Source organism: Pelobates fuscus, chromosome 3 (assembly GCF_036172605.1).
Source record: "Pelobates fuscus isolate aPelFus1 chromosome 3, aPelFus1.pri, whole genome shotgun sequence".
NCBI classification, from domain to species: domain Eukaryota; kingdom Metazoa; phylum Chordata; class Amphibia; order Anura; family Pelobatidae; genus Pelobates; species Pelobates fuscus.
In genome coordinates this window covers 152,032,121-152,056,244 of record NC_086319.1, presented here as the reverse complement: position 1 = coordinate 152,056,244, position 24,124 = coordinate 152,032,121, and the positions used below count along the sequence as shown (strand labels likewise).

The 24,124-nt window shown below is 41.9% G+C and overlaps 1 protein-coding gene across 3 annotated transcripts in view; it reads left to right on the top strand.

The window, feature by feature from the left end:
• LOC134602560 (aldo-keto reductase family 1 member B1-like) overlaps positions 1–24,124 on the top strand; it is a 271,778-nt gene that overhangs the window by 16,841 nt on the left and 230,813 nt on the right. The window contains exons 5-10 of one of the 3 annotated variants that reach the window (XM_063447538.1): positions 6,806–6,928; positions 13,390–13,496; positions 13,626–13,707; positions 15,130–15,213; positions 16,761–16,843; positions 19,774–20,493. The exons of the other annotated variants lie outside the window; for them this stretch is intronic. Coding sequence (XP_063303608.1) covers positions 6,806–6,928; positions 13,390–13,496; positions 13,626–13,707; positions 15,130–15,213; positions 16,761–16,843; positions 19,774–19,816 — 522 coding nt within the window. The 3' untranslated portion in view covers positions 19,817–20,493. Of the gene's footprint in view, positions 1–6,805; positions 6,929–13,389; positions 13,497–13,625; positions 13,708–15,129; positions 15,214–16,760; positions 16,844–19,773; positions 20,494–24,124 lie in introns of those variants that run through there. 3 annotated transcript variants of the gene reach the window in all.

Here is a 24,124-nt window from a genome sequence, read left to right as displayed (position 1 = left end):
GTCTAGTAATTCTTAAACAACTATACCAAAATTATTTTTTTATATATATATATAGAAATCTATGAACTCAATTATTGATCACCCTCCAACTCAAATTAACCAAGCTACAAGGTCCATAAACCCAAAGCGGTGCAAACACAAAAAAAGTCAAACTCTCACAATATGCTATCCTGCTATAATAAAGTATGTTAAGCACTTTATTAATACACACTCATTGGCCTTAAAAAAGTAATTAATAGTTGCCCACCATGCATGTTGTATAACAAGTTATATATATATAAAAATTCACTGAACAATATATTGAAACAAATGTGACAGAAGTATTCAATATGAAGCAATTGTTGGCTTGTGGGAAAAACGTTTCAAAGCCATAACAATTTCTAATATGTTTGTTTGGAAATTGAGCTACCATAAAGAATAGCAACAACACAAAATATATATACACCAAAAAAAGAACAAAGTATTTGGTGTTGGTAAAATAACAAATAAAGCTTAACTTTTTTTATTTAAAACTATATTAAATTTTGATTTCCAGCTTTGGTTACTAACCTCTTTCTTTCAACTCCATATTGTGTCTTGTATTCAAAAGTTCTCCTCCTTTCTTTTAAGTTGAACAGAAGGTTATTTTCAAATGCAATATATTCCAATCCAATTAAAAAAAAAATCCCATCCATTAAAAAAAATCACATATCACCATACATGAACATGGCCACTAGGTGGCAATATTGAGCCACTGTTGTCGGTCTGTGAAAGGAGTTATTTAGCATCTCTAAATATGCTACAGAGTGGTGTCTAATACCATGTGTATCCAAGTCTCTTTCCCATAAAGGGGCACTATAGGCACCTAGACCTCTTCAGCTCATTGAAGTGGTCTGGATGCACTGTCCCTGTCCCCTTTAGTCCTGCAATGTGGTGTTTTTTTTGAGAAACTGCTATGATTACATTGCAGGGTTGAGACTGCCTCTAGGGGCTGTCAATCAGACCGCTACTAGAGTCACTTCCAGGAGTTTACTAAACTCTGGGTCGACTTAGTGACGCTGGACGTTCTCACTCCCTTCATGAGGACATCCAACGTCCGTGAAATTCCCATAAAAGAAGCATGGAGGAAATGCTTTCCTATGGGAATTTCACGGACGCCGGATGTCCTCGTAGGGACGGCCTGTTGCGCATTATGAGCGCCGACCCAGTGCCGAGGGACATCAGCGTTAGAATCAGGTGAGGGGGAGTAAATAGGGTGCGAGGGACCAGAGTTCACTGTAGTGTTAGGAATACAGATTTGTATTTATAACACTATAGAATCCCTTTTACAGTCTCAATGCAATACGTAACCATAAAACTGACACCATAACTTGGGGTTCTAAATTCCACTGGCATGAGTATACATCTATAAATTTTATGTAGACAAATGGCAGATATATATATATATATAGCAAACTATTTTCCTCCCTAACACAGTAAAACTATATACAGACAGTGTAAGTTAAATTAACAGTCATTATCTGCCCCAAGTAGTGCAGATGTGAGGAATCAAGCCAGAAATAATAAAAGAAAAACCCTAGACTATACAGGATGATATCAACTGTGTCAGACCACAGATCCTTCATATCTGGCTCAGAAAGTGGCACTGTCTAACACTACGGTGCCCCAATGCACATTTTGCTTTTGCTCATCAGGGTGTGAGTGGACCACAGGGATCCCCAGTCAAAAATTGTATCCTAACAAATTGCTCAAAAGAGCCTATCAAAGAGCACTACGGATCAATAGAACAGAAAAGTATACTCCAAAAGGGAAGGATTCATGCATCAGATGCATTGGGACCTATACAAAGGGCTGGAGGCTAGTAGTTGTATACTTTGTTTCATTAGTAATCAAAATCTTGTATATCCACGTATGTTAGTGAATAGGAATACAGGATTTAAAAAAAAAAAAATTGCTAAATCTTTAATATAATAAAAGAGGAAAAAAATACAATATGTTGTAGTCTGTTTAATAACATTTTGCAAGGCAACTCCCCATTCTGATGTTTTTTTTTCTTCTAGTTGTGAGAAACTGCAATCAGGAATTCTGACATTCTGTATAAAACACGCTCACTTTTACTCAGGTTTTGTTTCTGTTAAAGCAGAAAATCAGAAAAAAATATGTAGACACTTAGAAAGTGGTGTAGGGCACAACACAAAGGGACAATTTCAAGAGAATACACTTGTACAGCCAAGAGATGCACAACACTGATATAACTCATGTAAACACCATTTAAAACATTCACAGGCAGTTTACTGCAGACCATGTGGATTTGCTGCCAGAATATGCATGGTTAAAGGGATACTATAGCTCCAGGAATACAAAGCTGTACTCCCTGTGGTGGTAAAGGGTTAAAAACCCTCTGGTTACCTGATCCCAGCACCAATGACCCTCTGCTCTGCCTCCTCAAACGATACTGACCACTTCAGTGAGCTGAAGTGGTCTGGGTGCCTATAGTGTCCATTTAACAGGTTACACTCTGCCTGTACTCCAAGTATCAGGATTTGTTTGCGTTCTTTCAATACCATAAGAGTAATGCTTATAGTGTTATCCTAATGCTAGTTATTTTACTTAGCTGGCTTTAGGGCCCTTTACGGTAGATGGTATTTTTGTGTACTAGTTCCCCTGAAGTGATGTATCATGTTTGTGGGATGTGCTGTTTAACCCCTTAAGGACCAAACTTCTGGAATAAAAGGGAATCATGACATGTCACACATGTCATGTGTCCTTAAGGGGTTAAAAAGCTTTATCAATACAGCTGAAACAATTAAGGTTCCTGTAATATTCTTATTACCTGGTTTTTAGGTAATTAAGTGTTCTTGCATAGCAAGACCACTTAATGTTATCTCACATATATATTATTAAGTGTTCTTGCATAGCAAGACCACTTACTGTTATCTCACATATATATTATTATTATTATTATAGCCAAATTTGCCACCCTAACTCCTCCCACAATTTTTACACTACATAGACAAAAATATACCAAAACGTGCAGATTGTTCCCGATCGGATTGCTATTACTTTGTGGAACGTTTCGCCGAATGGTTCTCGGAATATCGTCATTCTTGTGGCAAAATTTGTCCCATAGGAATGAATGGCAAAGCTAGAGTGGGAACTGGCAAAAGCTGAAAAATCAGGACATGATTTCTAAACTGCCACCACTCCCTCATTTTCAGGCCCACCTACACAAATCTTATATCAAAACGTTCAGCTATCCCTGCTGCCACTAGAAATGTCCACGGCTAAGCCATAGTCCGAATAGTTTTCACAATATGACCATTTGTTGCAACTCATGCCGTCCATTGACATTCATTGAAACTCCACTCTGCAAAGCTCACATTTGAAGGGCAATTTCTAAACTGCGACTGTGCCTTCATTGTTAATATCTCAGAGACATACTATACATCAAAATGTAGGTATGGGTCTTGTGATTCTCACAATATAAAGCTCTTCGCTGTAGGATGTATAGTTTTAAAAATATGACCGTTTGAAGATGGCAACCGCAAAAATACTCTGACCTGTGCCAGGCTGCAGCAGCAAGTGATGTCATAGACAAAGCCTTTTACACCTGCTAATGTTTTTATAACTGTATGTTTTAATGTAACTGTGAAGCACTTTGGGCAACAACATTGCAATTAAATGTGCTATATAAATAAATAATAACAGTTACTCCGCCCACTCCAGTTGTAGACTACTGGTGGAGGCAAAAACACTTCACAATTTCCCCAGAAATTGTAACTTTTCTAGTTATTATTATTATTCTTATTCTTATTATAGCCAAATTTGCCACCCTAACTCCTCCCACAGTTTTTACACTACATAGACAAAAATATAGCAAAACGTGCAGATTGTTCCCGATCGGATTGCTATTACTTTGTGGAACGTTTCGCCGAATGGTTCTCGGAATATCGTCGTTCTTGTGGCGAAATTTGTCCCATAGGAATGAATGGCAAAGCTAGAATGGGAGCTGGCAAAAGCTGAAAAATCAGGACATGATTTCTAAACTGCCACCACTCCCTCATTTTCAGGCCCACCTACACAAATCTTATATCAAAATGTTCAGCTATCCCTGCTGCCACTAGAAATGTCCACGGCTAAGCCATAGTCCTGATAGTTTTCACAATATGACCATTTGTTTGCAACTCACGCCTTCCATTGACATTCATTGAAACTCCACTCTGCAAAGCTCACATTTGAAGGGCAATTTCTAAACTGCGACTGTGCCTTCATTGTTAATATCTCAGAAACATACTATACATCAAAATGTAGGTCTGGGTCTTGTGATTCTCACAATATAAAGCTCTTCACTGTAGGATTTATAGTTTTAAAAATATGACCGTTTGAAGATGGCAACCGCAAAAATACTCTGACCTGTGCCAGGCTGCAGCAGCAAGTGATGTCATAGACAAAGCCTTTTACACCTGCTAATGTTTTTATAACTGGATGTTTTAACCCCTTAAGACCGGAGGGCGTACTATTACGTCCTTTTAAAAGCGGCTCTAAACGCCGCAGGGCGTAATAGTACGCCCTCCGGTTTTTAGTAACTTACCCGGTCGCCGGCGTCGCGGTTAGGGGGACTCCCAGGGAGCCCCTCCGCGGCACATCTTCCTCCTCCGGTCCCTCCCGGTCATGTGAGAGTGAGGTCCTTGCGAGGACCTCACAATCACATGGCCGGTATAGCTGGCTCAGGCATTGCCAGCAGGGGGACCAACTGTAATGACAGTTGGTCCCCCTGCTGGCTGAAATCAAATAAAATAAATGTTAAATAAGTGTAAAAAAAAAAATTTATACTTAGATCATATATATATATATTATATATATATGATCTAAGTATATATATACACATATACATACACACACATACACCGTCTAGGTGTATTTTAATATTAATATATATATATAATTATATATATATTAATATCAAATTACACGTAGACTGAAACTGATTAAATATATATATAATTATTGTTATATATATATTTATAAATAATATAAAAAAAAATATGTAAATACGTAAAAAAATAAAATAAAAAAAATAATTAAAAATAAAATATTAAAAAATATATAGATGTGTTTTATTTCGTTCTAACTGTATTGTGATATTAATATATATATATTTATATCAAAATACACGTAGAACGAAATAATATATATATCTATATACATAAATATATACGTATATATCACTATATATATACCTATATATAAATAAAAATATTAAAAGAAAAAAATATATATATATACGTATATATACACATATGTATATATATACATATATTAATTCTACACATATATTTATGTAATAATTTTACATAATTAGGTATCCTAATTAATTACAATTAGCGGGACCTGCCTGACCACCCATGCCGAAAGTATAGAGAATTTAATTTGCTAGCACTATATTTAACCCTATAACTTTCCAAGACACCATAAAACCTGTACATGGGGGGTACTGTTTTACTCGGGAGACTTCGCTGAACACAAATATTAGTGTTTCAAAACAGTAAAATGTATTACAACCATGATATCGCCAGTAAAAGTGACGTTTTTTGCATTTTTCACGCACAAACAGCACTTACAGGGACAATATTATTGCTGCAATACTTTTTACTGTTTTGAAACACAAATATTTGTGTTCAGCAAAGTCTCCTGAGTACAACAGTACCCCTCATGTACAGGTTTTATGGTGTTTTCAAAAATTACAGCGTCAAATATAAGGCTTGTGTTTAATTTTTTTCACATTAAAATTCGCCAGATTGCTTACGTTGCCTTTATGACCCTATGGTAGCCCAAGAATGAAAATTACCCCTATGATGGCATACCATTTGCAATAGTAGACAACCAAAGGTATTGCAAATGGGGTATGTCCAGTCTTTTTTACTAGCCACTTAGTCACAAACACTGGCCAAAATTGGCGTTTTTTGCATTTTTCACACACAAACAAATACGAACGCTAACTTTGGCCAGTGTTTGTGACCAAATGGCTACTAAAAAAGACTGGACATCGCTTATTTGCAATACCTTGGGTCGTCTACTATTGCAAATGGCATGCCATTATGGGTGTAAATTTATTTCCTGGGCTACTATACAGTCTCAAAGGCAACGTAACCAATCTGGCGAATTTCAATTTCAAATGTAACACGCTATATTTGACCCTGTAACTTCCCAAAACACCATAAAACCTGTACATAGGGGGTACTGTTTTACACGTGAGACTTTGCTGAATACAAATATGTGTATTTTATTGCAGTAAAAGCAAACAGTATTATGACATTGACAGTTAAAATGTCATGTAGAACGAAAAAAATCAAAAAAAATCTTATTTTCTCCCATTTTTTTCATATTAAATTATGTTTCATAGCTAAATATTTGATGTTAAATGAAAGCCCTGTTTCCCCTGAATAAAATGATATATGATATGGGGGGGTGCATTTAATATGAAAGAGGTGAATTACGGTTGGACAGACATATAGCGCAAATGCCAGGTTTTGTTTACGTTTTGTTTCGTTCACAACTTGTACATTTGGCTGCGGTGTTAAGGGGTTAATGTAACTGTGAAGCACTTTGGGCAACAACATTGCAATTAAATGTGCTATATAAATAAATAATAACAGTTACTCCGCCCACTCCAGTTGTAGACTACTGGTGGAGGCAAGAACACTTCACAATTTCCCCAGAAATTGTAGCTTTTCTAGTTATATTGATTGTTGTGTGAATGGCTCATGTTAAACCCTAAAAGCGCTGCAGTGCTCACTGATCTTCCCCTCTGTTATTGTGCCGTCAGGGTATGGAGGAACTGGTGGACGCTGGATTAGTGAAAGCCATTGGCATTTCCAACTTTAATCACAAGCAGATAGAAGAACTGCTAAACAAGCCTGGATTAAAATACAAACCAGCAGTTAACCAGGTAAGCACGGTTTACTGGAAACTCCCATTGTTTTTTGGAATAAGGGAAATTCTGTATTCAAAGACTCTATCAATATCAAAAACTTTCAATCTCTGGTGGTCTAGCTATAGCTTACACCAGCCAATCGTAGAGCAGTAGATGGTATGTTGGCTACTTCATGACATGTGCATTGTCGTTATTCGGCAGGTGCTAATTAAACCTTAACTTAAATGAGACACAGACACCGTTTATACTGTTAAACATATTTAGGGTCATTGTCATAACTGACATTATGTTACTATCCCCCCGCACAATACCCCTGACAATTACCCTACCACTTGAACAATAAATAACATCCAAATAACATTTAACTTGTAACACACGGCCTACCAAAGAGGCCCATAAGTTAACTGTAGGGGTGTACCCCTACACCCCTAGGTTCGTAGCCACCAAAGAGCTCGAACCTACCAACCTTATTTCCATCCGGCCTACTCCAGCCTAGACCTTGGCCTGTTTACTTCCAACTTCATCGAAATTCCAACTTTACCACGCCCTGTTCCGCCACAGCACATGACTTGAACCCTTAAGACCATGTGCGACCTCCACTCCACTGAAACAGGGCCTGGCTAATGCCCTCTTGAAAGCCCAGGTTAAGTAGATCGCTCCCTACGTCTGACAAGTGTACACCATCTTTTCTAAAATACCCGGGCAACATGCCCTCCAACTCCTGGTGCCTTACTACGACACCGCCTAACCGTCTGATAAAAACTGCCATGGTCTTATTGACCTTACCCCTGCATCGGGCCACTGCAGCTGGATCCCTCCACCTAAAACGAGGCACCATCTCGGACCAGACCACTATCACGCCAGCTCCAGCAGCCGATCCATGTCCCTGTTCATTCTCCGTACCAGTTCTCGTTGGGGGATCAGACCTAGGTCGTTACCGCCGCCGTGAACCACTAAAACGTCCGGGACGGTCCCCCCCGCGACTTTTCTAAAGAACACACTACTTAAACTCTGCCAACTAAACCCCCGGAAACCAAACCATGATAGCGCCACCCGCTCCAGAGGAAAGCCCAGCTGTGTTTCATTTCTTCTAACTGCAGCCCTCTTCTGTGCCCAGTATACAAACGAATGGCCGATTAGCCACACCTTCCAACCTGCAAGGAAACAAATTTTAGTGACATGGTAGCGACCCTTCTTACTTTACCATAGTCTCATTTCCCCCCAATTCACACCAACTTGTCAGGCCTCACGTATGACCGGAAACGTAAGGATTCTCATCTCCTTATACGCTTGATCCGCTCGTCCCCCAAACCCAGACTCGCCGCTTCTGTTGCTGCCCCAATGCTAAACGAGTGCGTCCCAAACTGCCTGGGCTTCAGGTCCAGTTTCTGTAAGCCCAAGCGAAAAACCCTGACGAACTAAAAGCACGACAGCGCCGTGCCGTCCACGTGCATGAAAAAGCATCCCTTAACCGTCGGACGTAGTGCCAAGTATTCCGTCCTCGAGCGGCCCAGCCTGATCCGCACTCTGTCGGTACCTACCTCAACGTCTTCGAGCTGTAAACTGCCCCGGATTTGTTCGCACTGACCAACTCCCTGATCCAGAAAGCCCCGAAAAAGGCCCATACAAACGCCCCCGCGAACAACGCCACCTCGAATGGTGAATGACAAATTTCCGGCAACACCTCTACTAACCTTTGCAATATCGCGAACGACACCGGTCTCCTTGTATCCACAGACTTCTTCCCCCTACGGAAACCCCGTACCGCCAGCCGGACCAGGAAATGTTTTGTGAGGCCTTCCCACCCGTTGAACTTAAATAAGAAGGCCAAGGCGGACATATGTCTGTCCACCATGGCTGGTGATGCCTGCTTCGCAAACAAACGGCACAGTATCCACAGTACGTCCACCCGCTGACCCGCTGAGAGATCCCCCTTACCTGATCCACCGTCTCGTCCCAAGCTTTCCAAACCTTCACATACGAGGACCAAGTGCTCGGCGCCAACTAATTCCTTATACACTCCCCAAGCAGGACGTCCCGAGTTGCCACATCTTGACTGGGCATGCTTGCCCCTGTTCCCACTCGTCCGGTGCCGCTTCCCGAAAACTTTCCCACTGCAAACGAGACAGCGCATCAGCCACTACATTTGTAAACCCCTGTATGTGCCTAGCCCTGAATACAATGTTGAAAGACATACAGAGAAGTACTAGCTGCCGCAATAGGCGCACCACCGGTGGCGAGGATGCAGACATGCTGTTGATGGCCTGCACCACTGCCATGTTGTCGGAGTAGAACACAACTTTCTTATTCGCTAGCTCTGGACCCCATAAAGCCACTGCTACCATGTCTGGGAAGAATTCCAAAAACGGCAAATTTCTGATCAGTGGGCTCGCCTTCCAAGACTCCGGCCACTCCTCCGCACACCATTTTCCCGCCAGGTATGCCCCGAAACCGATGCTGCCCGATGCGTCCGTAAACAGCCCCAGCACGTCCGATGACGCTGCTGGTTCACGAAAAAACACCCTCCCGTTAAAGTTGTGTAAGAACCAGTCCCACCCCCCCAAATCTTCCTTCATATCCGCCGACACTCGAATCTAATGGGACGGCAGCCTCACCCCGTTTGTCGCTTGAGCCAACCATCTGCAAAAAAAACTCCCCATGGGGATAACCCTACACGCAAAGTTAAGACTCCCTACCAGAGACTTTAACCCCTGCAAGGTTACCTTTCTCGCTCCCTTGACCGTGTCCACCAATTGCCGCAGACTCTGTAGTTTGTCCCTGGGCAGTCTGCATTCCCCTTTTTCCGTGTCAATTTCCAATCCTAAAAAGCTAAGGCACGTGGTGGGGCCACGTGTCTTGTCCTCCGCCGAGGGCACCCAGAAAGAATGTGCTACCCACTGGAATACCCTCAAGACCTGCCTGCACTGATCAGTGTCCCGCGGGCCGACGCATTGGAAGTCGTCCAGGTAGTGCACTACTGCACCCCCACCCGACTCCCGATGTACCACCCTTTCCAGAAACGTACTTTACTTTTCAAAGTAGGCACATGATAGGGAACAGCCCATAGGCAAACATAAGTTCACAAAAAAATCCCCCCTCGAAGTAACATCCTGGTAGGTGATGACAATCCGGATGTATGGAAAGCAGCCAGAAGGCTGCTTCCACGTCAACCTTCACCATCAGCTCCCCGTATTCCGCTCTCTGAACTAGCTCGACTGCTTTGTCGAATGATGTATAGGAGACAGAGCACAGATCCGCATCGATGTCATCATTTACCGAGGCCCCTTTCGGGTGCGACAAGTGATGAATCAAACGGAACTTGCCCACCTCCTTCTTGGGGACCACCCCCAGAGGGGACACCCACAAACCGCTAATGGCGGGACCGAAAAGGGCCCCGCCATCCTCCCCAATTGGACTTCCTTACTTAACTTCTCCCGAACCACCCCCGGGTGCTCCCTTACCGACTTAAGATTAGCACTTAATTTCCCCGGGCCTTGTGCTTTGAAGGGGATTTTAAAGCCCTCCACGAATCCCCGCCATAAGAACCTAGCCTCGTCTTAATTAGCGTATTGCCTTAGCCAAGGCAACATTGCGCCGACTTTCACCGGTGATGCCCCCAGTTGCAGCCGCGGTGGGCTTACCTTTTTTGAAGCATCTGTTGGCCCCGTGGTTCCCGCCGCATCCTGAACACTCCTGTCTAAATCTACATGAAGCTCCCTACTTGCATTGCCCCTCGTTGTATGACCAGCAGAACCCCTTCTTCTGTCCCTCCGACACTGCACTTCCCTTGGCCGTGCCGGCTGTCCCTGGAAAGGGCACGATTTTCTGCACCATCATAAGCCTCATCCATAACGGCAGGTCCATTTGGTCCCAGCGCATGGTCGGGTTCGCTGCCAGCCGTTGACAAAACTGCTCGTCATACCTCCACTACGCTAGTCCCCCGTATGTCCGGTATGCATCCCCTAATCCGTCGAGGTAACAGAAAAGCTGCGAGCAGCAATCTGGGTGCTTCTCCCCGATTACGCTTGCTAGAATATAAAAAGCCCTAAGCCAATTCCCAAAGGCCTTTTCTCCTCCTCCTCTTTTTTAGCGTCTTTCTTGTCCTCTTTCTTTAAATCCAAAAATTCCTCGAGGGGAAGAAGGGAAAGTATTTCCACGAATTCCCCTTTCCAGATTCTTTCTTGCACTTCCACCTTGAAGTGACATCCCAGAGGCCCCGCAAAGGACACGTGAACATTTTGTGGCGCTGCTTCTGAGATGTCACCACATACTACTGCCTGTTCCCCTTCCGGGATCCCCGCCGACGGAACTACGCCCCCCGACTCCCCGCCACTTGACCTCCTAGCTGTCGTCCCTGCCTTCCTGATTTCCATCTCCCTGCCACCCTCCGGGGACCACACCCTGCTGAACTTATGTGCCTCCCCCGACCATGATTCTAGAAACGATTTTAGGCAGCCTAAGAATGTCCCCGACTGTAGTGCAGTTATGGACTCACTGCTGGTGCCCCCGGCCACTTCTGGCCGCGGGGTTGCTGTCTGTCCGTCTGCCTTGCCAGGCAACGGAGCGTCCAGTTGCCGCCGACTCCTGCCCGCCTGGTCCCACAGGTGTGGTACTCCGCGACCTGTAAGGAGAAGATAACCTGGGTAGTCTGCTCATTTGACTCCATACCCGTCCTTCCTCCCTACGCTCCTGTCCTTCATCCCAAGCTCAGCTCCTCTTTGCCGCCCTTCCTTCCCTGACGTAAGCTCTACGTTGCTGGTCTTGGAAACTCCTGTGAGTTGAACCAGATAAGCTGCGCCGGCTTCTCATCCTCCTATCTCTGGAACCGAACCTCCTCCACCTCTCCCTGCAACTGGACCTTGACTTGCTGTGCCTGTGTTGTGATGGGCTCCTGTCCCTGCTTCCTTGTCTCTCCTCCGTGCTCCTATCACTGATGTGCCTGACGCTAGCACTGCGCCACTCTTCTCTCTGTTCCCTCCATGCGCCATCCCTGCTGCTGTGCTGTCCATGGGAGCTGCCGGACCGGCCCTCTTGCCCTCCCCTGTCGCTCCTGCCATCTCCAACCCATGTTGGCCCCTGCGCCTCTCCTCCTCTCACTGTGCCTGGCTTCCCAATAGCCGCCCTGCTTGACTCTGCGCCGACCTCCATCTCATGGCAGCTTATTTGCTCCCCAGCCCCTGCCGTCCTCTGTGCACTTTGGATGCCCCTGCTGCGCTCCACCCTCCCTTCTGTACTGGACCCGGGCCGCCTCTTTGCTTCCTGTGCTGTCCAGGCCACCCTTTGCCATCAGGGGGACCGCCTGTGATGAGAAGCCAGCAGCCCTGCCACCCCCCTGTCCCTCAACAGCTCTCTTGGTGGCAGACTCACCGGGACGTCTTTCCTACGGACTCCCGACCATGTGATCACACGCTGACCCGGCCGCCGCACTATGAGCAGCCTCCAGTCCCGACCTCCTGCCTGCCGCCAAGCTGCGGGGCGCCCTCTTCGCCTACGGCTTCAGTTTTACGGCCGTCCTTGCCTGACCACCAAGCCTGCTTGACAGCACCATCCTCACTCCCGGCTCCTCCGACCTTCCGTCTCCCGATCCCGCTGCCGTTCTGCCACGTGCCGAAGGACTTCTCCGACGTCGAGTTGCAGGCACCATGCCCAGGCTCAGCCGCTGGGGCGGTTTCGGCCTCCGCGCCGGTCTTCGCTCCTGTGCCGCGGGAGGAGGCGCAGCTGCTCGTGAAGCCAAGCCAGGCCAGTGTCCTTCACCGCTGCCCGGACTCCGACGAGGATCTCCTCCAACGACGCCATGGACCTGCAGAAAAGAGAAAAAAAGAAGAACCTCGACGAACTGTCACAATTAACAGGTAAGTGAGGCTCTGATTAAAATGGCCACTCTCTAAGATGGCCGCTATTTAAACTAACCATACTCCTCCCCCCACTGTATTATCCTAAACCAACCCCTAACCCCATTACACCTGCCCACTCTCTGGCCCTGTCAAGGCCCATTCCCCCACTGCATTGCTCCATGGGCTCCAATCACAGCTCTGTATAAGACTGGAATGGCATTTACTCTTCAGCATTAACAAATATCATTTCTGTCCAACCTGGATGGTGGTGATTGCTGAGAGTTCGGAGTGAGTTATCAGAAGTGCAATGTATGCATTATCAAATCAGCGAAGGACTCTGTATTCTCTGGGGGCCAGGGAATTCCCCATTAAAAAAAAAATTAAAAAAATTGCTACAAAATGGTTTGAGAGAAAAAAAACATTGGGATAGTACCCCTAGTTTCTTTGCTTTATAACTACTACACTAATATGAAGTGGTTATGGTAAATTGTGTTACCCTTTACAATATACAGCTCAAAGAATTTAAACATTTACAAAATAGACATGATTTTTTTTATTTTATTTTTTTTATTTAAATTCTTTTGAGGGGGTGCATTTTGTATGTGTGTTTTTTTTTAGCTTGTTTTTCCTTTTTAATACCAGGTTGAATGTCACCCTTACCTGACACAAAAGAAGCTTATTGCTTATTGCCAATCCAAAGGTATCGCTGTAACTGCATATAGTCCACTGGGGTCGCCAGACCGTCCATGGTAAGAATGGTGGAATTTACTAATTATTAGTAATAATGTGTTATATCTAAATTCAGTGCATGTATTGAGGGGTTGATATTTGTAGCTGCATCGGTGTCTAACCATCACCATTTGTTTACAAATAAATAGGGCCAAGCCAGAAGACCCATCATTGCTTGATGATCCCAGAATTAAACAAATAGCTGACAAGTACAAGAAGTCATCTGCCCAGGTACTGAAGATCTTATCTATTGAAAACAGAAGCTTAGAAATAAACTTTCTTTCAAGAAATTAAATATTATCTTAGGCTGTTCACTTTATTTTGGGTGTAGATAGCATATTCCTAGCAAACCTACCAAACCCCTAAGCAAATTTAGAAAAGCTTTGTGTGTTTTTGTTTAGTTTTTTTCACTTTGAAAAAAAGTGCAGGTTTCAATAGAAATGCAAGCTGATTCATTTTTTTTAGATATATCCCCAATGGAAAAAATACCTAATTAAATGCATGTTTTTTGCTTGGGGTACATCTACTAAAGAGGGATTTTTATTTTATATTTGGGCAGTGGAGTGTCCCTTTAAAGTAATATATGGCTGGCTGTAATTATTATTATTATTATTATGATATTTATAGAGCGCCGTCAAATTCCGCAGCGCTTTACAATGGTTGGACGAACAGTAGGCATGTGCATGGGGAAAATTTTCGGTTCGGTTCGACATTCCGAAATTCTAAATTTTCGCAATTCGGGACTTCAGCTATTCGGCACTTCGGAACTTCGGCAACTTTGACACTTCGGAAATTCTGCAACTTCGGCAACTTCGGCACTTCGACACTTCTGAACTTCGGCATTTCGGGACTTCGGCACTTCTATTGCAGCCGCTTAGTAGATAACTCCCTAATTCCCACGGTATTAGGAAGTTATCTACCAAAAGGCTGAAAGACCTAAATTGGTCTTTCAGACAAATGTACTAATACTAAGTAAAAATGACTTAGTATTAGTAAATTTTGCCCCTACTCGCTGTACCGCGAGTAGGGGCATGTCTAGTAAACAGTGAGCAGCCCCGGCGGGAGGGGGCCCTAAAGTAAAATGATGGGGGGGACCTATTATCCTCCCCCCCGGCCCCCACCCCTGAGCGGTGGGTGGGGGCCCTAAATACTAATAAGGGGGGGACCTAATGTCCTCCCCCTGGCCCCCACCCCTGAGCTGCGGGTGGGGGCCCTAAATTGGTATAAGGGGGGGACCTAATGTCCTCCCCCCCGGCCCCCACCCCTGAGCGGCGGGTGGGTGTCCCTAAATACTAATAAGGGGGTGGGACCTAATGTTCTCCCCACTGGCCCCCACCCCTGAGCTGCAAGTGGGGGCCCTAAATTGGTATAAGGGGGGGACCTAATGTCCTCCCCCTTGGCCCCCACCCCTGAGCGGCGGGTGGGGGTCCTAAATACTAATAAGGGGGGTGGGGCGGGAGGACTGGAGAAGAGCAGAAACCTCTTCCAATGTAGCGACTGTGAATGAACATAGAACAGCAGAGGGAGTGAAGTTAGGGGAAGTATTGTAAGGGGAAGAAGAAAGATTAGAGATCTCTTCTCTGATTGTAGAGATCTTGTCAGTGAAGTGAGTTGTTTTTTTTCTCTCTTCTGATTTTAATATATTCACTGCAGGTTCTGATTCGCTACCAGATCCAAAGAGATGTCATAGTTATCCCGAAATCTGTGACCCCTGCCCGCATTAAGGAAAACTTCCAGGTAATTTATTTTTCTTGTGAATTTTTCTATCGTGTGTATGGTTTGTGGGGGGTTTTTTTTTGTTTGTTTTAGGTTCTTCTCATAATGTGTATTGTGGTTTCAGTCTTTAATCTCAGTGTATTGCGTAACTTTCTTTCACTATCTGGCAACAAAAACTCACAGCCGCTGTTTGAACTTCTGTCAATTACTGCCCTGCCGTCTGTCCAGTGAATACCTCTTGGCAGTTAAATTACAAATGCTCAACTTGTGTGCAATAGGAGCTGTTCTAAGTTCTATCGACAAGCCTATATATGCATCGAGGATCCATCTCCCCTCTACATGTCATTTAATGCTGCCAGACTAAAGCCTTAACCTTACTTGACATGCTGATGATATTTAGGCCTCCTCCCAGTGGTCTTGCATTTACTGTTAATAATGATATGTATGTATGTAGATAACACAAGGTAAAACCTACCATATCACTTGATAAAAGTAATTACTTAAAATGACACAGAATAGGATCTAATGATGATAGATTAGTCAACCATATGTGGTTCTGTGCATGATGCTTTGTATGTATGACTCAAGAACTTTGGTGCGATTAACACTTTAATTATTCGGATTTCTAGTTCCTTAAATTGAAGTGTATTTTATAAAAACAGTGTTCTTCCTTATTCATAACAAACATGTTTGGTCAATAGATTCCCAATGCTTTCCTATGGGAAAGCATTTGTTGGCTGAGATCGTAAAGTTTAATCTCAACCAAGGAGGAAGGGCAGGGCTCGACCAACGCTGGAAAATAAGATAAGTTTAACACCTTTTTAACGTGGAGTGGTTTAAGGGGTGTTTGTATTCCTTACACTATAGTGTTCCTTTAATCCCACAGACTGAATTCACTCTCTGTTTGTTTTTTGTTTTTAAATATTGCTGTTCCTGTCATCTGATATAAGCCAAGACACTTAGCTGGCTTGTAAAATACCCTGGAGCCAACATCTGCCTCTGTGCTGCCTTCTGCATTCATTTTCTTGTGGACTAAAGTTTTGTGAGCTATTGGGCTTTAATCTACTTCGGTTTCAGTAAAAGAGGTTTGACTTGAAAGTCCACCATAAATGAGCTCTTTTTTTTATGGTGTCCTGGCAAAATAATTATTTAGTAATAAAGATTGGAAAAACTTCAAGTGCATCATATTTCACCTGTTCATTCACGTCTCTTTTGCTGGTACATCCAAAAAAAGGTCAAAAACATAACGTGCCAATCGGATTCTATTTTTGATTAGCAAGCTATTTTTTTACCATCCATGTTTATTATTACAACCCTGAAAACCCTGTCTTGTCAAAAACCATCCATCATTTTTTTTTTAATAAAAATAATTTTTTGTTTAACAATGTCCCTACCCATTTTAGAGTGTATTGCATGTTTATTCCTTTCTGTGTGTCTTTCATTTCTGTAAGAAAAAGTATTTACCCATCCTAAGAACATCTCTTGTAATGTGCTAGGTGACCTAAGTTTGAATGTTTTACACTTCATTTGTTCTCTTGTTCAGTAACTGGGTATGTTTTGTTTCCCAGGTGTTTGACTTTGAATTATTACCAGAAGAAATGGAGACCATCAGTGGATTTGAGTGTGGCTGGAGACTTGGCCAATTTGCATTGTAAGTCTTGCATCTGCACCTTTATACTTGCAAAGGCATACATGTCGTCCCACGTATGTTCTACATCAGCATGCTTAATTAATGTATCCCATCACGAGCAGTCTGCATCCAAGGCAGAAAAAAAAACCTCTGGTCCTTCTCCCCGATGCACTTTTTGTTTTTGTTTTTCTCCCTCCCATGTTAGATATATTTTATCTATTATATTAACTTACTTGTTGTTGTCTATCCATTTAGGCCAATTGGTCTGATTTTTACTGTATAAGTCACTGTATCCTAGCGCAACCCTTTCCTACTTTTTTTTTTTTATTTCTAGTCTTATAAGGGTCTTGAGGGATTCCCTTTTCAGGGTTGCTGCTTACACTTCTGTTACTTAGCGCAGACTCTTCCCCCTTGTTTTTTTAATCTATCCATTTTGGATTGAAATTTTTCGATTTCGCTTTATTTCAGCCAACATTCTTGTTTCTTCCCATTATATAACAGTAGAAGATAAAGTGCGTATATCAGGTTTAAATCCAATAAATAAAAGTGCTTCAATCACCTATGGGGTCACTCCGCCACACATAAAATAAGTGAAAATAATATAATAAAAAATGGTGAGAGCACACATAGACAATAAATATAAAATATTACCCTTACGGTTCAGTAAAATCCTGTAAATATAAAATTAGGAAAAAATACATAGGGTAATAACGTCAAAATAAAATTTAAAATGGTGTATAATTAGACACACTCACATATTACTGTGTCACTCAAAAGCTGACTCAGACTAAAAGCTTTGAATGGATAAGGAGTAGTGATGGCTGGTATCCAAAAGCAGGCTGTAGATTTATTCCTTCTTTAAAATAACCAGGATGCAGGTTTCTTTTAAAAGGTTTAATTCCAAAGTAAAACAGCAGCAATAAATGAAATACAGCAGTCCCACTCTCCACACACTAACACGTTTCCGCCGAAGCCTTTCTCAAAGTGTGAGTCCATTCAATGTTAACTTGCTTTAAATAAGAGGCTTTTCGCGGTCTTTTTCCACTCGAGGTTTCCAGCTCCTCCCCTTTTCTGACGCAACCGGTATCCGGGCATCCTAGCGTCCGTAGTTACCCCCTTCACTTCCGCATTCGTCATCATGACGTGCGGGTATGGGAGGAAAGTCTCTTGTTTCGGAATGCTTTTTGTGATCGCGAAAAGTCTTTTATACAAGCATATAATATAGCAACATTTAAAAGTTACAATTTACTAACTGTCTAGTCTAGTGGATACACTTATTTACTAATGCACATACTAAACTTAAAATGGTGAATATAGCTTGTATTAATTCACAGTCTATTTTGACAAGTTTCTAACTAAACATAATACTTTTATTCATTTTATATACTTTAATTAATGCATACAAATATATACATAAAATTCCTTCTACATAAAAAATATAATATACATATAATATAGCAACATTTAAAAGTTACAATTTACTAACTGTCTAGTGGATACACTTATTTACTAATGCACATACTAAACTTAAAATGGTGAATATAGCTTGTATTAATTCACAGTCTATTTTGACAAGTTTCTAACTAAACATAATACTTTTATTCATTTTATATACTTTAATTAATGCATACAAATATATACATAAAATTCCTTCTACATAAAAAATCTTTAAAACAACACATTTTAAAAGATACAACAAATAACTATGTTTCTGATATTTTCTTCTTCCCAAAAGAATAAGAAAGATGGAGAAAAAGGAGATATATTAGTAAAAATCCATAACATAAATAAGAGAAAAATAATTTATAAATTCATTATCACCTCTAATAATTATGTCAAATTGGGCAAATTTAAATAATTTTCAGTTTATGTATAAACATATGGATATATAAAAAGATTATTTAAAAACCTATACAAGTACATACTAATTTGGAAAAAACCTTCATTTTCTAAAATTAATATCCAATTAATAGTTTAAAAAAATGTTGGATACCAGCCATCACTACTCCTTATCCATTCAAAGCTTTTAGTCTGGGTCAGCTTTTGAGTGACTCTGTAATATGTGAGTGTATCTAATTATACACCATTTTAAATTTTATTTTGACGCTATTACCCTATGTATTTTTCCTAATTTTATATTTACAGGATTTTACTGAACCGTAAGGGTAATATTTTATATTTATTGTCTATGTGTGCTCTCACCATTTTTTATTATATTATCTTCCCATTATATACCCAACATTTTCTGTATATTTACCTCCAACCAGTGTCTGTTGTTTATCTAGCATTCTCAACTTGTTTCCCTACAATATCTTTATTCCATTTCCTTTCACCATCCATTAACTGCTTTTTATTTTGCCAGTTTTCTCAGCCATCTTCTGATTCATTTTTATGTTCCCCACATTTTCATGGATACTCAAGTGTTTGTTTTTCTGCAAATATCCAAATCATTCAGTGCCTCATCAAATGATTTTCTCAATCATCCCTTGTTCTTACTTTTCAATTTTACTCATATCTCACCACTCATGGGGTGTGGAAATATCCATAATCCTCAGGCTTTCACTTACATGGAGTACGTGGTAGCCTTCATCACTCCATGACTATTATTTGTCTTCAGTAGATTCCTCCCTTTCAGACAGGCATTTCTCCTCAATCACAACACTATGAGGAATTTTCTCTCGTTTTAGGGCAAGTGTAGCCAACCTTTTGGTAGTGCTGAGCCAAGTATTACTTGATGTTCCCTGTAGTGCCTGCCCTAGTTCATTTTAAAAGTAACACTTAAACAACAATGTTCACTACAGCACTCTGTAGTGGTTATGGTGCTGGAAGTATCAAGTTGATTATTGTGCCAGTTAGAGAATTAATTTAAATATGAGCCTTTTCCATTAAAGTCATTGTTATGCATCCTTGATTTACTGCATGGTCCTAATTGTATCTTTGTCTTCCCACAGCGCAAATAAACATAAGGATTATCCGTTCAACATAGAATATTAAGTCAAATCTTTGGATTACCTTTGAACACAAGAGCAGAGGTTATTGCTTTTGTACAAGTTCCTTGCTAGTTTATGATCTCTAAAAGCTTTTGGTTTATATCTAAAAATAAATAAAATGTTTTTATGTAAACTGCACTTAAAATCAAATGCTGGCTTCAGTTTTTCAAATTTCATTTAAAAAAAAACAAAAACAAAAAACAACAACTAATTATCCAATGTGATGTTAATCATTTAAATCTAGTACCCAAAGTATTGCAGGTTGGATAGTATTCTATCAATGTCTGCACTATTTGATTTGCAGTCTGCTCTGCAGACACTGGGGAGTCCAGAGATTGTCATTGACCAGATATACTCCTTTCCCTAAGCATTTATTTTAAGGACCATTTATAATAGTTTGTTTCAAACCCCAGGTAAACTTATCCCTGAATATCTGCACATACATGATCCATGATATGTAGTTGTGTCTGAGCTCAGAAGATGTGCTATATTACAGAATAAGTTGCACCATCTGATCAAAAGAATATAATTAAATAAATAATCTAAAAGATATCCTGTGATTTAAACTTTCTAAATATTGGTAATACACTTTTCAAAGTGGCACTTAGATAATCAAAGCATAAAATCACTTTTCTACTGCAGTGGTGTTTACAAGACGTAAAAAAAACCGTTCCATAACCATGTCATGTGAATATTATTTGTGTCAGATGCATGTGTGGATTGAAGTGTCACTGTCATTTCCCTAACTTTGGAGCAGCCAAGTAGTTAACTGAAACTGTGCATTTTTTTATATAAATTGACAGAATGTGTTGGCAATACTAGGGCACACAACAAAGCAAACTTGCATGTGTGTGGATGAGGGAGTTTGCTCACATGGAGCATAATGAAAGCACTTTCCAAGCAGAAGCCCAAGACCGATGACTGATCCCAGCACATTACGTCTCGATATTGTCCCCTCGCATTCTGCTGAACTCCTATCATGAGTGAACCCCCCCAGTTTACATAATAATTAGTCAGGATTTGTACATCGGGACAAGGAAAAGCAGAACAAAGTACACAGATATCTTGACCATGTACACAAAACAAGTGGGTATTAATGCCCTTTGGGGAAAGCTCCTCTTTTTTTTTCTTTTTAATTTGTATTTTATTTGCTTTCGCATATAAATCTTACAACGTGACCAATATATGGGTAGTATAAAGCATAGACATCAAGTAATGCTGTGCATGGGTACGTGTCTCAAACAATACAGACAACTTATAAGCATTAAGGATAAAGGAAAATAGGGTAAACTATAGTAGAGTGTCTCTTGTCTTTGTCTGCGGTCTCATGTCTCTGATGGGAGGCCTGAATTGCCGTCGACATGGGTTGCATCGTCACTGGATCAGCTCAGGTGGTGAGCCTCGAGCTCCGTGGTTTTTGCAGTGGAAGGGTCTTTATTTCAGAATTCTCCAGTCGCCACCGTTGTGCGGTGTGTCTCTGAGTCATTAAGGTCGTTTTGTCATGCCCCTTGGTGTCAGATTGCTTCTTGGGTGTGGACACAGATGGTGTGTGCTCCTGTCCCTCGGCTAGTATGTTTAGACTTCGGAGGAAATGTTATGGGTTCTCAGAAGAGGTGAGGGTGACGGTTCCGGCTCCCAACGTTGCCAAGAGTGAACCGTCGGCTCCCCATCTGTATTTCACGGCGTTGTCTCTCAGTCTCCTTGCTATGCGTGCTAGTTTCCTCTTTTCTGCCAGCACTGCAAAAGGGAGATCGCTGTATATCGCAAGTACATTGCTCTCATAGTGTATGGTTTGCAGTGCCCTGGATCTGGCCATGATCGCGGCTCGCGCCGCTATGTATCTCGTGAGTGCAATAGTATCTCTTGGGGCATTGCTAGGTGCTGCAGCAGATTTGTTCACCCTAAATACTGACTTTGTAGTGGGAGAGGCTGCGCAACTTTCAATTCCCAAAGCTGAAATCATGATTCTTGTGAATTCCAACAGCTGCTCCCCTTCTACAGACTGATTCGGATGTTCCTTTGTCTGTGCCTTGTTTCGAGTAGGGTCACTGCCCGTTGCAGCTGGCGGACTTCTGCTGTGAGACCCGCTATTATGCTACTGTTTCCTTGTATGTGGCTGTCTCTAGCGGTTTCTCTCGCCTCCACCCCTCTCACCTTTTGGTGTATAACCCCCATTTCATTTTGGGCCTCTGCCAGGTCCGCCTTCCAGACCCTCCTTAGGTCCGTTAGTAGTCTCTTGATATCCCCTTTAGTAGATGAGGATGAGTCCATGGGACCAGTGCCTTGTTTTACCAAATACATTTTCTAAATCATACTACTTGTTCCTGCTCTTCTGTGGTTTCCGGATCTGTGGACCGATAACATCTAGCAGTCCCAGTGTTGCATATTCCCCCTCTGCTACCAAGGGGTGATGTTCTGAATGCGCAAAACTCCTGACATCTTGTGAGTGTACCTGTTAGCGTGTCTTTATGCATGCTCATAACAATCTTCACTATGTATTGTTAATTTCTTTTTTATAGGTATAGACAGCGGTTTCCCCTCTACCCTTTGTATACATGTGTTAAATCAGGCATCTATGTGGATAAGTTGCCATTGGGAAGCTGTCACTAAGTTAAGTTTGTTTTAACGTTTTATTCTATACATACTATTGTAGTGTGTTTGTTGTTTCTATATTTTGCCACCTGCATATGATTCATTCAACCAAAATGAAACAAAATAATGAATATTCGGTGGTTCTGAATTTAAAGCAGTGTGCTGCCATTTCTGCTACTGGAAGCAATTGACACAAAAAGCTGTAGTACTTTTATTTTTAAGAGACAATTGTGCCCTCAAAACAATTTTTAATATACCGGTAATCTTTAACGTGAAAGGAAATGTTTTTCTAGTTACCAATGTGCTTAATAATAATTTGAAATACCAGAAAATACAAACACAAATAATTGAGTAGATCATGCTATGTGTCCATGAGCCACTTGGTAGCTTAATACACACAAAAAAATGTAAAAAAAAATGCATTTGTACAGGTAGTATAGAACGGAAGAAAGGGATCAACGCTCTATCTATACAAGATACAACAGAAACAATAATAAATAAGTAAAAAGTGGCAGCACACCTAAAAAGTAGGACTCCTTCACAGGCCTTACAACAGAAATGGTACAGAAAAAAGAAAGGAAGGCAGCGCCACTAAAAACCACATAAATTAAAAGAGCATAGAATAGGCAGACTAAAATGCAATATATATATAATAGACAATAAGCAAATAGAAGTCCAGAATAAATAGTCTGACTGGTAGATGAATCAAACAACGAGGCATATCTTTGTAGAGGTGAATACAGTCTTTAGTAGTGGGGGATTCTTCGGAGTGGTGTAGATGCGTCTATGTACCTCATATGAAAAAAAAACAACTGATGATCTCCACTTGATAAAGCCTAAGGGCGAAACGCGTTGTGGTTTTTAAACTATGTTGTTTTAAATAAAGATATTTTGGCCACTTTCTTACTGTGAGTTAGCCATCTTACTTTTTATTACTATTATTTTACTTTTTTACTACTACCCTCCTTTTATACAGCACCAGAAGTGTTTTTACTTTCCAGTGAGGATATTACTCCCAAGAATCCTAGGTGGGGATTATACCACTCAAGCTGTATTCATTGAACAGTTAGTCTGTTCAACTAAATGTGAGTAACCACTTGTTTTTTTTTTCTTCTCACCTCTGGCATTTTATACTTTGAGCACTATTGCTGTGCCCGCTTTTATTTCCACATATGGTCCCCTAATCAAGAAAGAATACCAAGGACAGGTCCCTGAGGCCTACAAGCGAGGCGGGCGCGGGAGAGGCGTGCGCTCTCCCACCGCCGAGACAAGCAGCGACTACAACCCTGGGCCTGCGTTCCCCCCCTCTGGACCGGCGGGGGTTATCCCGGTCCACCCTCACATGCTCCCCAAACGAAACTGGGAGACCTCTGCCGCCACTTGAGGCCCTGAACAGCCAACCGGAGAAACTCTCAAAATGGCGGATGCCTTTCTTACCTCCGACCCACGAGGCGCATGGCTCGAGACGGAACGTAGGCTGAACAAGATTTTCACCACCTTTTGGGAACAATGGGAGACCCGCATGCGACCCCCACCGCCAACGTCCTCACTCAAGGACCTACCTCAGGCCCTGGCACGGGCATCCAAGCGGAGGAAGGCAGGAACCCCCCCCCTTAAGCGCACACCAACACACAACCAGCGATGGGCTCCCAGGGGGTTAAACCGACGAAGAACGATAGGAGACAGGGGCAGACCGAAACCAGCGACCACAACGAAACGG